The 17448-nt window shown below is 34.0% G+C and overlaps 1 protein-coding gene across 1 annotated transcript in view; it reads right to left on the bottom strand.

Annotated features, from left to right (window-relative positions):
* Nucleotides 1-17448, bottom strand: part of LOC138315327 (leucine-rich repeat and coiled-coil domain-containing protein 1-like) — a 60151-nt gene that overhangs the window by 14080 nt on the left and 28623 nt on the right. Inside the window, exon 6 of the mRNA XM_069256261.1 lies at nucleotides 14297-14413. Coding sequence (XP_069112362.1) covers nucleotides 14297-14413 — 117 coding nt within the window. The remainder of the gene's footprint in view (nucleotides 1-14296; nucleotides 14414-17448) is intronic.

Below are 17448 nucleotides of genomic sequence, written 5' to 3'. Positions count from 1 at the left end.
AAATACAGCCGCCACAACAGGAGAAAGCACAGTCACCTTAAATCTTAACCACTGACCATTTTGTCATACCCAAATCAGATACTCAAAAGGTGTGTAATTTTGTCCTGAAATAAAATTAATTACATGATATATTACAATCCGACAAACAACCTGATCAAACAAACACATGCATTTCCAATACAGAGACAGAGGTACAGACAAAGTTGACAATGTCTTTAAAAGCATGGATTGGAAGCTACAAGTTGGTAAGCGTTGCTGTTTGATCAGACTAGGTATTAATGTGATGCACTTTTGTCTCCTCTTGGCGCCTTCATGGGGGACTTGCTGAAGAAGAGGTATGACCCCTCATTTTTTGCTGATGTATGACCTAAATTATGGTGATCTGGCCTGATTCACTTGCCAGTTGGCTATGTTCTGAACTTCATGGCTGGTGATTACATTACGGGTGTAAGAGACATTAATATCTCAGCCAGTTATAATGGACACCAGTCCACAACCAATTCATTTTGTTTTATTTGGGGAAGGAGAGAGGGGGTGCCACAAATCCATAAAATCATAGATAATTTCACCAAATTTTATGGAAAATCTTTAAGAGGTATATAAATAAAGCAGATGATTGCATCTGAAGTTATAGACTTCACTGCACACAGCAGGATCTTACAGAATACAAATAAATAAAACTTTTCATTGCCAGGCGAGGTAAAACAGTCTGAAATAACCCGGACAATGAGCATAATGAATGTTAGCCAGCTGATGCTTAAAAGTAACTAGCCATAGATGTCTCTACCGAGCTGATGCTTAAAAATAACTAGCCATAGATGTCTCTACCGAGCTGATGCTTAAAAATAACTAGCCATAGATGTCTCTACCTTCAAATGAAACCTGAACAGGACATGATAAGATGTGATGGGAAGCAACAGACAATCAGTATACATGTACATATCATAATATATTTTAGGAAACTGTCCAAATACTCAAAATGTGACACTGGATCCAAAAGTAAATGTATTTTGGTGTATACTGATGTTAAGGGGTAATTTCACTAATTTTGCAGCTTTACCGAAATTCAGAAAAATTCAATACATTGCGAAAATTTCTGGAAAACATATGGTATCAAAAACATAAACGATACTTTCAAATACTACTGAGAGATTCACAAAAATAATTCTATGAGAATGAGTTCCAATGTCATGAAATTTTATATCTGTGAAATTTAACAAAAATACAGTACAAACCCAATAGATTGAAACCTATTATACTGTAACAAAATGGCCCTCCATTACTAGGCATCAAATATCAACCTCCAGAGATTGGTAGAATCAGTAATGTCATTGTCCTCTATAGACAGATTGGATAAACAATATGTTTGTGTTTCTTTAAACAAGAAAGACCTGATAAATCTGCTGACCATTCAATGACCTTATAGGATATTAATTCTACGACAAGTGGGCTGGCTGACCAGCTGACCACAGTGAGGATTCTCATAAGTGCCTCAGTCTGGAATCCTTTCATGTCATAATTACCATTACTATTATGATAGCATTAATCAGCTTATAGCTGTGAACTGCCAGTGACTTTGTCTAGTCACCTTCGTCTGCATGTTCTTACATTAAAGGATGGTTATAAATAATCTAATATACCATACAACTGATAACTTCAAAAGATTCTTTTCATAATATAAATTATTAATATGTATTTGGACTAAGTTTACTTAAATTTTTATCCAAAATTATAAACACTGTGATTTGTTAATTAACAGTAGACTTAATTTATTTTACATTTATTGTAAAAACGAGTTATCTAACATCTACAAATCAGCAAGCAAGGGGTCATAGATTGGGAGGAAACCAGAGTGCCAGGAGAAAACCCACATGATTGGGCACATAATATTAACTCCTAACCTTTTCACGTCAGTATAGGGTCTCATGAACCTCCAGCCAGCAAGGTGAAAGATGAATCATGTACATGTGGATTTATCAACATACAACCCAATGATACTGATGTAGTCGGTTTCATTGTATCATACGATACACAATAAGTTTTGTCTACCACATCATCTTAATTTATATATGGGCAAATGAAAATAACAAATTTGAAAACTTCTGTTCAAAAATCAAGACAATTGATTATTCTTAATAACATCTAAAATATATGCTAAAACAAGATCATAGTTTTTTTCACTAAGGCAAAAGTAAAAAGAAGGTACACACACCTAATATGGTCATCAATGAGCATCTTGAATGGAGTCAAGGTCAAACATTTAAACAAAGAACATTCTTCACTCCAGCATGCTACAGACACTTTTATACATAAAGTTCTGCAAAATTTCAGCATTTCATTCACATTGAAGTTTTGTGTCCTTTAAGGAGGTCAAGGTAATCTATTGAAACATAACTTTGGAACTCAATATACATAATAATGTCTATAATATCTGGACCTCTTTACAGAAAATTGTGTTTTAGATATAATCTTTTTGTGTTTAAATATCATAAGTCATTGTCAGTTTGTTCCACTTTTTGATGCTCGCTTTTTCCCATTATTTTTTCCCTTCAAAACATTCTCTGATTTTTTTTGTCCACATATAAGTCACACTGGTGTATAGATAGGAAAACAGTTGCGACTTATCAACCAGAAAATATAGTAATCGCATTATTTTACCCATACAATGTTGCAATCTAATGCACTTTTCTTAAACATACGCTTTATCACATACAATGTAAATTTGTTTCTGTTGGTTTGATTAAATTAACATACTAGGAACAGCCAGGGTCATTTAAGGACAGACTCCAATGGATGTATTGTGTTGCATGTGTGGAGTGCATGTTGAATGTTGGTAAAACATTTTAGCATAGCTGATCCCCCTGATTTTGAATGAAGATCAAGGTTATTTATTTATACAAGATGTTTAGCACTAACATGGACATGGTTTCAGACCTATAGACTTTGGACTTAGTTTCAGGCCTATGGACTTCCAGCTTATCTGCAACTATTCTGAATTTCATGTCTCTGAACTTAATGAATTTCAAACTGTGAATTGTTTTCATATGGAAAAGATTGACATACATTATCAGAATAAAAAAGAATTTTTAGTGTATTAACAAAAATGTTTCTTTCCTGACCCTGGATTAGGAAGACAAAATATCTAGTATTGAGTTCTCGATTGTCATTCATTCCCAAGATTTTTTTCATCAGAGACTGACCGCACATTTCTGTCTGGATTTGACCATTAATTTCTTATGTCAACATTAATTATTAATACTTTGTGTCTGTTGCATGACTTGCACCTAAGACAATAACTCGGCAGTAATCATCAGTGACACTAGTGGAATATACTTATGGACACTTTCCCCATCATTTACTTCTCAAGATCCATTACCTGCAAGGCTGAGACCAGACATCTCTGTGTATAGTCTTACAAAGAATTTCAATATCTGATAGATGTTTAAGCTGAAAAGAATTCAAAATCATCTCTTTCGACACACTAACGACCCTGCTTGATGGATAAGCAAGAGGCTATGCCAGACAGCAGATGGCACACATTTGAAAAGAGTTGTAGTAAAACATCAAATCCATCACCTCATCATTAGAAAACTGGCTGAAGGCTTGCATGGCTTTAGAATGATACATCGGTCAATTAACGGTCAGTGTGAAAGTGCCTTTCCCTATCATCAATTCTACATTGACCATTTTTTCCATAATAAAGTATTTTATTCATCAACTTTAACCTTCAGAAAATGCCAATCAAAGAGCAAAAATCAGTTAGACTTACCAATTAAATCTGATCATTGGTATAATTGAGGCCTTCACCTAAGGATTTTGGATAACAGATGAGCTGAAGACTGTAATATCTGACAAAAAATTGTCCTCAAAGAATAATGTTTAATCTCGGACAACAGGCAAACAAGGAACTGTGTTTAAAGTTGACAATGCAAGTTAAAATATTTGTCTTTGAGATAAAAAAAGTACACTTCAGTTTAGGTCTATTAACATAGATAGACCAAATTGTTATTATGTTCAATGTCTTTAAGTCAATTCTAAAACTTAAATAGGTTGATTGATAAGACAAACATGATATGATTTACATACTGTATTACAAAAACATTTCACTGTTGCAATGATTTTTTTATCTATCAAACCTGTCCCAAAATTTCCCACGACAATATGACAAAGTTTTCCCCCATTCCATTTTCAGGATTTCTAATTGTAAAACAAGATTGCAATTGGTTAGTGCTATTGCAGGTATATTGGACTTCATCAACAATCATCAAACAAAGATCATAATTTATTGTGGTGAAGTGCGGTCTTTTGATTATGACGTCAATGAAACATATGATTCATTCTTCGATCTATCTCCTTAGACGGTATAATTTATCCAATGAAAAATCACATTACAACCAAACATAAGATTATTCAGGCCTTAATTCCAGGGACCTTGTCTCAGGAATCCCGCTACATGAGTTACTATAGCTTCCAGGGGCTATATTCTTATTTTTTTTCCTTCAGTTATGGTCCAGCAATTGATATGGAAGTTTTAAAGACAGGTCCAGAAAACTAATTTTCAAATTTTGACAAGTCCCAATACAAAGAGATATAGTGGACTCACAAAATTTGGGCGAGTCTCACAGGAATCCAGGACTCATCTAGTTAGAGTCCCATAAATCACTGACGGTAATCATTTAAATTCAATGTTTAGCAATGAATTAAGATGGTATAATGACCAGTTTTAACACATTTTGACCTGTGTATAGAAACCACTTGGCCCTCAATGCAATTTTTATCTGTCTCTTGGATGGTAGGTCTTTTTAGACAGGTTTGACTGAATATGTGTGTCTTTTGCTAGGAAAGAAATTAAAGCAGCAAATTAAGCATAATGTCTTTTTTTTTAGAAACATTTGTTCAAACCATTGCAGAATATCATTAAGCAGATGTATGAAATACGGTACAAAAATATCTTATCTACTGCCCACACATTGAATGATCATTACATTCTTTATTGGATGAAAAGATGCGTTATGTAAATTGATTATGAGGCAAGTTAAAGACTTCTAACCCTATGATCGTATATATACATCTCATAAATGGTAAAACCCTTCTCTATCTATTAAGACCTCTAAATAGATTTCTTGTTTCTAAGACAATAAAATTGGATCATTTTTACATTTAGTCTGTAAATAATGTTCCTTCGACTGAATCAGAAAAGTGATTTAGACCGATTTTCATGCGGAAAATTCCCATTGGGAAATGGTTTATGCGGAGTAAGTTAATCAAGATACCGAACAAAATTTGAAAGACCTTGTCCAATTGGTCGGGATCATGATGACCAGCGACACTACAACTGTGGATCATCCAATCAAAACACACCCGACCGTGAACACCTACAGAGGAGTCCGACTTACATATTACAAATGTAGGTCAAGCAAGCTCTCTCCAATGTAATCACGACACTAAATTGATGTTTTTAGGAGGTTTTTATCGACGGTGTTCATCACTTCTACGAGACAGAGTAAATAGAGCTCACTATAACTGCTAGCTAATTAATCCCGGAAGCCTTACTGTTGGTGGCATGCAATATCCCAATTCATCTAGAGTTGTTGGCCCGGAGACAATTGTGTCAATACTCTCCGTGTTAAACTGTTAAATCGCAGTCTGTCTTGTTTAATTGATACATTTGGTAAAAAATATGTCATATAGCTTAGGTTTACTGATGATAACATGAAAGTGAGGACAGCTCATGAACAACATAACAACTGAGGAAGCATCTATTATACTTATGGGCATAAAAAGACATGTACTGCAGTCAAACTTGTCTATAAAAACCACCCATGGGACAAAGAAAATATGTTCTCCCATACTTCACAGGGATATCCCATAATTGCTAAAGAAAAGATAACTATCCTACATCACAAGAGGGTGTAAGACAGCTAACACGCGCTAGACAATTACGTGACGTCATCAATCATGTGGCGTAACCATGGCGTACATTGTTCATGACGTCATCAATTTTTATGCATAAAATTGTTCCTGTGCTAATGGTGCAATGAAAATGCTGGAAAGCAATTTATTACTGAATAAAGAAGATTGACTGATTGATAAGTGAATGAAGCACTGACACACAACAAAAGCCTATCCTATAAATTGTGAATTTGGAAGTCAACCCTTCCAAAGTCTGGGATTATGACTTAAAGCCAAAATGTTTCACTCAGGTTGAGATATCCCATGTGACCATTTAGCAGAGCCCTGTAAGTTTCTATTATTTTTTATTACGCAAAGTGGTATTAATGTATACACTGATCAAAGTAATGAAACTGGTAATGTAATTAAGAACCCCTGTAAAGGAGACTTTATCATAGAGATAGTGATTATATATATAATTTAGTACTCTTACTACTCAATCTATAAACTAAATGTGTTCAACTGCTTAAGAAATGTCTATTTTCAACATTTGAAATTCAAAATTGCCTAAATTTTGATGAACATCAAATATGGTTCAGCTGTACCTGTATCTGTTCTTAATGTAATGGTGTATTTTATACATCAGTAAAGCATGGCCAGGATCACATTTAATGAATATCAGCCCCAATATCTCTCAGATCATAAAAAATATTAAAGCTTAATCAAGTGATGCTACAAGTAGGATACTGATGTCCCTGTCTCCCACACCAACATTTCAAACAATTAAGCTTATAAAGAACCACCAGCAAAATGATTGCAGGTTTTACTGATCAAATATAAAATATCAACTTCTGAGCACGCTCCCAATCACCTGAAAGGAGTGCCAGCCAATCATAAATGAGGACAAAAATAAGTCGATGTAATCATCAACTGACCCAGATTTCATTCTGAAAGCAGGATAATGGAGCTAATTTCCCTAGATTCCTTTGCCAGTCATTCAGGTAGCCTGTATAATGACACTACTATATGGATGTAGTAGTGTTGTAGGATGGGTTTTGTTACCGTGGTAATGCTCTAAGTCACATGTTATCTTTTAAGTTCACATATAAGGATATAGTGATAGGTATACAGATATAGAACAGATTGTATAATTGTGTGGAGTTTTGGTAATGCATGATAAGTACAGCCTATTGGTTTATTACTGGCTTTCACAGAGAGATCAGTAACATCAATAGTTAAAATCAATGGGGTAATTACACCTGTCCTCTAGTCTAGTTATATACCAAATAGAAATGGTCAGATGAAAACTGCCTTCATTTCTATACTACCATCATCTTCAGTAAAACCTTGTTGTACTACCATCATCTTCAGTAAAACCTTGTTGTACTACCATCATCTTTGGTAAAATCTTGTTGTACTGTCATCATCTTTGATAAAACCTTGTTGTACTACCATCATCTTCAGTAAAACCTTGTTGTACTACCATCATCTTCAGTAAAACCTTGTTGAACTACCATCATCTTCAGTAAAACCTTGTTGAACTACCATCATCTTCAGTAAAACCTTGTTATACTACCATCATCTTCAGTAAAACCTTGTTAAACTGTCATCATCTTTGGTAAAATCTTGTTGTACTGTCATCATCTTTGGTAAAACCTTATTGTACTACCATCATCTTCAGTAAAACCTTGTTAAACTGTCATCATCTTTGGTAAAATCTTGTTGTACTGTCATCATCTTCAGTAAAACCTTGTTGTACTACCATCATCTTCAGTAAAATCTTGTTGAACTACCATCATCTTTGGTAAAATCTTGTTGTACTGTCATCATCTTTGGTAAAACCTTGTTGTACTACCATCATCTTCAGTAAAACCTTGTTATACTGTCATCATCTTTGGTAAAACCTTGTTCTACTATCATCATCTTCAGTAAAACCTTGTTGTACTACTATCATCTTCAGTAAAACCTTGTTGTACTACTATCATCTTCAGTAAAACCTTGTTGTACTACCATCATCTTTAGTAAAACCTTGTTGTACTACCATCATCTTCAGTAAAACCTTGTTATACTACCATCATCTTCAGTAAAACCTTGTTATACTACCATCATCTTCAGTAAAACCTTGTTGTTCTATTATCATCTTCAGTAAAACCTTGTTGTACTGTCATCATCTTTGGTAAAACCTTGTTGTACTACCATCATCTTCAGTAAAACCTTGTTGTACTACCATCATCTTCAGTAAAACCTTGTTATACTGTCATCATCTTTGGTAAAATCTTGTTGTACTGTCATCATCTTCAGTAAAACCTTCTTGTACTACCATCATCTTTGGTAAAACCTTGTTGTATTACTATCATCTTCAGTAAAACCTTGTTGTACTACCATCATCTTCAGTAAAACCTTGTTGTACTACCATCATCTTTGGTAAAACCTTGTTGTACTGTCATCATCTTCAGTAAAACCTTGTTGTACTACCATCATCTTCAGTAAAACCTTGTTGTACTATTATCATCTTCAGTAAAACCTTGTTGTACTACCATCATCTTCAATAAAACCTTGTTGTACTACCATCATCTTCAGTAAAACCTTGTTGTTCTACCATCATCTTCAGTAAAACCTTGTTCTACTACCATCATCTTCAGCAAAACCTTGTTGTACTACCATCATCTTCAGTAAAACCTTGTTGTATTACCATCATCTTCAGTAAAACCTTGTTGTACTACCATCATCTTCAGTAAAATCTTGTTGTACTACCATCATCTTCAGTAAAACCTTGTTCTACTACCATCATCTTCAGCAAAACCTTGTTGTACTACCATCATCTTCAGTAAAACCTTGTTATACTACCATCATCTTCAGTAAAACCTTGTTATACTGTCATCATCTTCAGTAAAACCTTGTTATACTGTCATCATCTTCAGTAAAACCTTGTTATACTGTCATCATCTTCAGTAAAACCTTGTTATACTACCATCATCTTCAGTAAAACCTTGTTATACTACCATCATCTTCAGTAAAACCTTGTTATACTACCATCATCTTCAGTAAAACCTTGTTGTACTACCATCATCTTCAGTAAAACCTTGTTGTACTACCATCATCTTCAGTAAAACCTTATTGTACTACCATCATCTTCAGTAAAACCTTGTTGTACTACCATCATCTTCAGTAAAACCTTGTTGTACTACTATCATCTTTGGTAAAACCTTGTTGTACTGTCATCATCTTCAGTAAAACCTTGTTGTACTACCATCATCTTTGGTAAAACATTGTTGTACTACCATCATCTTCAGTAAAACCTTGTTGTACTACTATCATCTTCAGTAAAACCTTGTTGTACTGCCTTCATCTTCAGTAAAACCTTATTATACTACCATCATCTTCAGTAAAACCTTATTGTACTACCATCATCTTCAGTAAAACCTTGTTGTACTACCATCATCTTCAGTAAAACCTTGTTGTACTGTCATCATCTTCAGTAAAACCTTGTTGTACTACCATCATCTTCAGTAAAACCTTGTTGTACTACCATCATCTTCAGTAAAACCTTATTGTACTACCATCATCTTCAGTAAAACCTTGTTGTACTACCATCATCTTCAGTAAAACCTTGTTGTACTACCATCATCTTCAGTAAAACCTTGTTGTACTACCATCATCTTCAGTAAAACCTTGTTGTACTACCATCATCTTCAGTAAAACCTTGTTGTACTACCATCATCTTCAGTAAAACCTTGTTGTACTACCATCATCTTAAGTAAAACCTTGTTGTACTACTATCATCTTCAGTAAAATCTTGTTGTTCTACCATCATCTTCAGTAAAACCTTGTTGTACTACCATCATCTTCAGTAAAACCTTGTTGTACTACCATCATCTTTAGTAAAACCTTGTTGTACTGACATCATCTTCAGTAAAACCTTGTTGTACTACCATCATATTTGGTAAAACCTTGTTGTTCTACCATCATCTTCAGTAAAACCTTGTTGTTCTACCATCATCTTTAGTAAAACCTTGTTGTACTGACATCATCTTCAGTAAAACCTTGTTGTACTACCATCATATTTGGTAAAACCTTGTTGTTCTACCATCATCTTCAGTAAAACCTTGTTGTACTACTATCATCTTCAGTAAAACCTTGTTGTACTGCCATCATCTTCAGTAAAACCTTGTTGTACTAGTATCATCTTCAGTAAAACCTTGTACTACCATCATCTTCAGTAAAACCTTTCTATGCTGCCATCATCTTTGATAATACCTTTAATTACATTCCTGAAAGATTTCATTCATGCATGCTTTAATGTGGGCTTAATGGCTTTATTCTGTCCCTTTTTATGATCAATACCATGAAATTATCTCACCTTCTCCTATAAAAGTATTGAAAAAACATATCTAAGGACAAAATTGAATTTGACAATTTCTGAGATGTCTTCCTTAAGTTCTGATTGTGGACTATTAATCAACTTTGTTATAAAAAATATTCTTAAGAGATTACCAGTCAATCAACTTTAATCAGGCCAAATCTGACATTATGTGCCAATGTGGGAGGGATCTCCGTCAATTCTGTCAATCAAGCCTCTGTGTTCTGGGAATTCTGTACCCTGAGGTCTCAATGTGATGTCACAGACAAGATCATAAAATCAAATAACATGCATTTCCAATCTTGTTGCAGATGTAGCTTAATGATGAAGTATGCGACACGATTTATGATGGCCAATAGTTATATGATTAAAACATCTGTTTGCAGTAATTTTGAAGTTAAATTGCATGTGAATTGATTGATGTGTGGTTTAGATACAAAATGACAGCTTTGCTTTAATTCATATTTAAGAAATCCAATAATTTATCCAGCTTGCTTCCCCTTGATGTTAAGCTTGAAGATTGTAAAATAGATACTTAACGTATTTATTATAGTCTCTAAGAGATAACTTTAAAAAAGTTTGAGATACATCATCACAAGAATTATGCATAATAATAAGTATCGCCTGTACCGTATTGTTGATTTATTAGATAACTATAACGGAATATTTAAAAAACATCTGAAAGTTAAAAAAAATGAAGGAAAAGTGAAATGCAGCATAATTATGTCCTACAGCATCTGAATCACACATCCTGAAATAAATCCTGCAACAATTAGGTGTGTTGAGGTGATGATGATAGCCTTTAGCTACATCCCAAGATTGTTTAGGATTGGATTTATAGTTTTTGAGAAACAGAACTAAATACAAAACTTTAAAGTCAAGACTTATAAATAGTTTAGCATCCCTAAGTTTCACAGCCTCTGCATCCCTCTGACTGAAATGAATACTGCAATAACTAAGTGTGTTAGGATAGGACTCAAACATTTTGAGAAACCGAGCTAAACACAAAACTTTAAAATGAAATGTTGACGACAACGCCGTTGCCTCCACTGAAAAAAGTAACACCATAGTATTGCCTTCACAAACTATTGTTGCGGGCGATAATAAAATGATTGCAACAGAGAACTAGAATTATAATGTCAGTATGACATGAAAAATTGCCCCAACACCAAATTTTGATTGCTTCATCTTAAAAACAATCTATTCCTACAGATCCGATGTTACCAGGTATGAACCTTATTTTCAGAAAGTGTTGCCTACTCACTGTACAACAAATCGACTGCCAGTGACCAAAACTAGGTCATCGTCTGAAGCCATATACCGACCAGGAAACAAGCAAATAACACAGAACAAGAGGTCCATAGGCCTTAGCGATCATCTGACTTGGCACAATACAACACCTCAAAGAATATAATAGTGGCAAACCATTAAAGCAATACAAAAGAACTCTTTTAATAGAAAAAGTTCAGGTTCTGATATATTTGATAAATTAGACGTTGAAGGTCAAGGTCATTCATTTAAACAAAATTGGTAGCCCTTCATCCCAGCATGCTACATGCCCAATATCAGTATACTAGGCCTTTCAGTTAATGAGAAGAGGTTGTTTACAGATTTTAGCCTTTTTGATCCCTGTGACCTTGAATGAAGGTCAAGGTCATTCATTTGAACAAACTTGGTAGCTCTTCATCCCAGCATTCTATGAGTCAAATTTCAGGATACTAGGTCTCCAAGTTTTGGAGAAGAGGTTTTTTAAATGGAAAAATTGACGTGGGATGGACAGACAACGGACACTCAACTACTGCATAAGCTCACTTGCCCTTCGGTCAGGTGAACTGAAAACTTATATCAATGACAGCTCTAGCAGAAACTACCACTTTTATTGACTTTGGTGTTTCTCTGCCATGGGACAGAACCCAGAGCCTACCTCACAGGGGCGAGCGCTCAACCGAAGGTCAAAAGTGAGGCGGTAATAAGAAAGATGTTAGGAAAATCAAAGTTAGATCGGAAGAAGAGAAAAGAAATGATCCCTTCCGATTTAAGTCGCCTTTTACGATCATGCAATAGGGGCAGCAAGTACAATTCTAACACCCTACCTATGGGTCATGTTTGAGAGAAGTCGCTCTGTTATATGTGCATGGTTGAAATAATAAGTTGTTGTCTAAAGGCAAAATAAGAGAAGATACTGGCTATGGGACATGATTGGCAGAAGTCACTGTCAATGGGCAAAGTCGATCCCATTCCTCTAATGTAAACTGTCTGACTGTCATAATTTACAATAAAAGCCATAACTGTAGAGGTTCATTCCCAGAACAAGATGTGACACTTGATACAAAGAGCCAATCTCAACATTACAATATTATGATTTTATAGATCATGAAAATAAGTGTAAATCTTGGCCCTGAACTGTCATACCATAACCATGGTAGCCAATTTTCCATTTATAAAAGAGTGATTATCTTATAAATGTTGTGATCTTGCCAAGCCTCCATTCAAACATTTTATTGGCCTTCTGAACAATTTAGTCTAAACATGAAGTGGTACTCAGACACTTTATACTTATGTAGGACACAGAACAAGTGTCATATTCCTACTCAACTTTCAAACCATTCAGACATGATTTCAAACATCTTTCAGTCTTTCCTTTTTAGAAGTATTTTGGTGCAACAGAAACACCCCCATTTTTCAGTTAGTACTCCTGTATTACTTTTCTTCAAGAACTAGCATTATACTAGAAGAAATAAAATGACCATCAAGTTATTGATATGATTTTCTCAGCAGAGTTTTAATACTAGATTATCTCCCCATAGTTTAAAACTTACAAATCAGATATGTCATAGAGACAAAGATTATATATGCAAAGGCAATAATTTGTTTTTAATATTCTAAAGACTGGCGGCCATCTATGGAAGAGGTGGCATTGGCAATCTCAGCAACTATCTATCGAAATGTTTGTAAGACAGAAACAGCCTGAAGCCTCCTTTGCAAATTGAGACTGTCAGTGAGGATAGGGAGCAAGTCAGGTGTAAAATAACTGCATGCAATGACATGTAAAATAGTGATTTGCCACCCCATTATTTCTGTGGGAGTGTAAAAGTAATGATTCCAAGCTCTTTTTAAACTTCACTAAAAGTAAATATAAAACAAAACCTCAGTACATGGAAATTTCACCTGTCAGTTAACATTTCAACAACACAGTCTGATATATGTCAGACATTAATAGATAATGTTCATCGACAGATAATTTTACCTTGGTGTAACGTGAGAGGAGTAATTACTCATCACATTTAGTCAGACGAACACAAACAGCTGTAAAGCAGGGCTTTGTTACAAGGTGATGATGTACAAAACTGAAAACTCATTACAATATGTCTGCTGGCCTTGAGTTGGACTCAATATTATCTTCGAGATAGAGAAATCCTGCTCTGAAATGAGGTCAGTTCTAGTTTAAAGATTTCAGGAGAATTATCAACGGTATTACCCTGATACAGTATCAGGAATAGCTAGGTTTTTAGATTGGTATTATTTTGCCTAATGGCAATCGATAAAGATTGTGAATCTTTGAAGCAATGTAGCTCACTGTATTTGTCCCAATAAGCATGCACTGAAGGCGCTCGAAAATTCAGAAATGTAACGGGCACTATGTAAGATAAAATTATGACCTTTCAAATAATTATTACACAAAGTAATTTATGAACAACAAAAAAAATTTTGTTTAAAGAAACTACCAGTATGTGGTATAACAATTCATATTTTCGGACTGCAAGTAATAAAGATTTGAATCTCAAAATAGTAAATTTGAGGCCTTGAAAAGGAAGAGGAGTGCTTATAGGGATCAAAATGTTAATTATTAATTAGTTATTGGGTCGAATATGGTAATGAATGGGATATCATCATAATGAACCATACAGTACAGCATGAGCTCACCTCTGTCTGTGATAGATAGATAGGCTATAATGTTAGCTAGGGATAAATAAATTGATTTCATCTAAAATCCAAAATCCATACTAACTATACGGTGTAATGAATATTAGCATTCAAACGTACTTGTCTTGCTGGTTGCGGAGTTCACCTTCATACTGTTTCTCGGCCCTGCGTTTCTCCTGCTGTATGAGATTGTCCATCTCTTGACTGTTTGGCCGGACACATTGCTTCATCTCATCTCTATAATACAGAACAAGCGTGCTCAGAATATGTAGATTGAAAGTGTGGATTAAGTGTCCGGTCACTAACTGGTTAAAAACGATTTATTCCTTATTCTGTGTTTTCATATTACATAGTTATTGACCCTTACGGGTAGGTATTGATTATGACATCATGTGTTTGTGAGCGTAACGCCATACTTTTCAGAGAAAACGACGCAAGTTAGGTACGCTCAATTAAAGATAATGACATCACAATAGATACCTACCCGCAAGGGAGGTAAGTCTGTCATATCCTGTAAAGACGAAATAGAATATGAAGAAAAATGCAGGAACAATAGTGAGCTGAAGTCTTGATATTAACCTATTTTCTGGATAACAAGTCGCACCTGTGTATAAGTCGCAAAGGCATTTTCATGATTTTTTTCAGTTTTCGAACATGTATAAGTCTCACTGATGAATAAGTGAGGGAAGAATAAAACAAACAATTTTAATAAAATTATCACTGTTATATGGTAGTGTGTCATGTGTAAATTATTTACCATTAATCAAACTTTATTATTTAACTACGATTCCATATATCATAAAGATAATACTGCCAATTACACTAAATTTTGGTTAAATTCTGACCAGCAGTTAATTAAAGCCACACCAATTTGATTTATTTTGGTTGGATGTATTCTTTCATCGCATATATTAGTTACCTCTCATTTATTTTGAAATTGAAACCCATGTCATTTTCCTTGGAAAACATTATGTAAAACATGACATCATAATCAGTACCTACAAACAAGTTTGGAATATATAAATCCTGTTTCACAAAATTGAAAAGATAATATAGATGGTAAATTTAGTCATAAAATTAACACCCTCTTCTTGGTTGGGCAAGGCAAAGGGTTGAAATGTACCTTATAAATATACATTTAAACTGCAATGAAACTTACAAAAAGATACAATACAATGTACACAAATATACCATACAAGCTTAGAATAGTCTACAAATATACCATGTCATTTGATGGGAACAGACAAAAGCTTATAACAGAAGAATGAAAAGATACAAGACAATTGTGGCTATACTTACATAGTTAACAATCATACTTTTATACATTTATACAGAATGGTGTCACCATATTTCCATTTAGATATAATTTTTCTACTAATTCCATACTATATATTCAGGAAATGCATTATATTAAATGTCATTTCTACATAAATTAACACTTTATTGAAGTCAGTCATGTGGTGTCAGCAACAGAAGCTTAGAAAAAGAGAAAGAGAATGAAATCTAAGTGTGTTTATAAGATTGTACCATTTATATTAGCGCAAGTGCAAGAGCTTAAAACATCTTAGGTGGCCTAGAATGCATTGATGTATCCATTCCCTTCGGATTGCAGTATAATCATAAACTTAAGAAAAATTTTATGCAGGTTTTTCAATATTTCAAAATACACTTTCTAAGTAATTCCAAATGATTGCACTTCAAAACTTCTGGAGACGAGATAACAAATTAATGGACGGAATCCGGAAAGAATACAAAGTACGGAAAGAGTTAAGATTGGTTTCTGCTTATTTGGCCTCAATTTCACCCTCAGCAAGTACTATACTGTATCATTCGTTTTTTGTCCTTTTTTTTTTCCGGGTTTACAAGTTACTTGTGTCAATACCAAATTTGTAATTTGTAATTAAAAATAACTTGAAAATATAAGTTAATCATAATTAACTGTCATAACTCAAGCAGAAAAAACACAAAAATGAAACATGTTTGCATAGAGAATGAACATTGAGCATTGGCAATTCATGGAAACCCACCTTGATAAACAGTCGATCTGCAACTGACAGCTCTATTCTATATATGATAATCCTACTAAGCAACATATAGTCTATACACAACACCCACAGACAAATTAATCTTCTCTGATATACTGCCAGGAGCAGCTTAAAAACATATTAAAGGAATTATAATATTACAGAATGGTAATTGAAGAATTTAATGAATGCTATTTTCGTTCGTTTTCTGGTAAGATGGCAGCCTACAGGGAACGGTGTTTAGGATGTGAAGCACATTCTGTACTCGCGCGTGATTTTAATGATTTATGAATTTTTAAAACAAGGAAAGCTGCTATTTTACTCTTTGGTAACAAAACTTAATGCACGTAATTAATATGACGAGTCCAAATCCAATATTTATAGAGAAACAAAATCCTTTGGGTCTAAGATCTTTAAACCTCAGAATGATGTCTCCACAATGGGTGCAGTATAATCTGTATAAAATGACCAAATCTTCTAAGGCATGTAACAATTCCCAGCCCAGGTAATTAAATATCAGACATAAAACTATCACACATTTAAAGTACATTAAAGCAGACAGCTCCATTTGAAATTAGCCATTGATTCTTTACGATAAAAATTCATCCAAAATATAGTTTGAAGGTACATTCAATACTTGGCTGGTATATTTTACAGTACACTCACCAGACTGTACTTTCCAATGGATTTTTATTGCATGTTATGGATTTTGTTTATCAAAATAATATTTCATCATTCATCATATTCTTGTAAGTATCTTTTCTTACAAATTAAAATACATTTAAAATACATAAAATGACATATTTGAAGAAAAATGGAGTTGATATCTAATTGAAAACATCATATCACAGTCAGCTTCATATGTCTTCTACTGTAAACATGGCAATTTACGCCATAGGGAACTTTACATAAATTATTTGAAGGACGCTCCCACATGAAAATTTCCCCATTCTGTTCTATATTATATATAAAACTATGTTGCAAAAAGTTAGCAGGTTTATTTATCGTGAAAGAAGTAACATTACTCGATTTCAATTTGATATCAATTGCAAAATTAAACACTCCCGCAAATATCCACTTATACAGTATATATTTTTAGAAATATCTGTATACTAACAAAACTGATGAAAACAGTGTTATAACAGTGTTATAACCCAAATCACTTTTTTAGACTATCCGATTGGCCATACATAAATGTCTATCTAGAGACATAATAGCCTGTATTCCACACACATGTGCTTGCCCTAC

Source organism: Argopecten irradians, chromosome 2 (genome assembly GCF_041381155.1).
Source record: "Argopecten irradians isolate NY chromosome 2, Ai_NY, whole genome shotgun sequence".
Lineage (NCBI taxonomy): Eukaryota > Metazoa > Mollusca > Bivalvia > Pectinida > Pectinidae > Argopecten > Argopecten irradians.
Note: the sequence above shows the minus strand (reverse complement) of the source record. Positions and strands in the feature narration are given on the sequence as shown.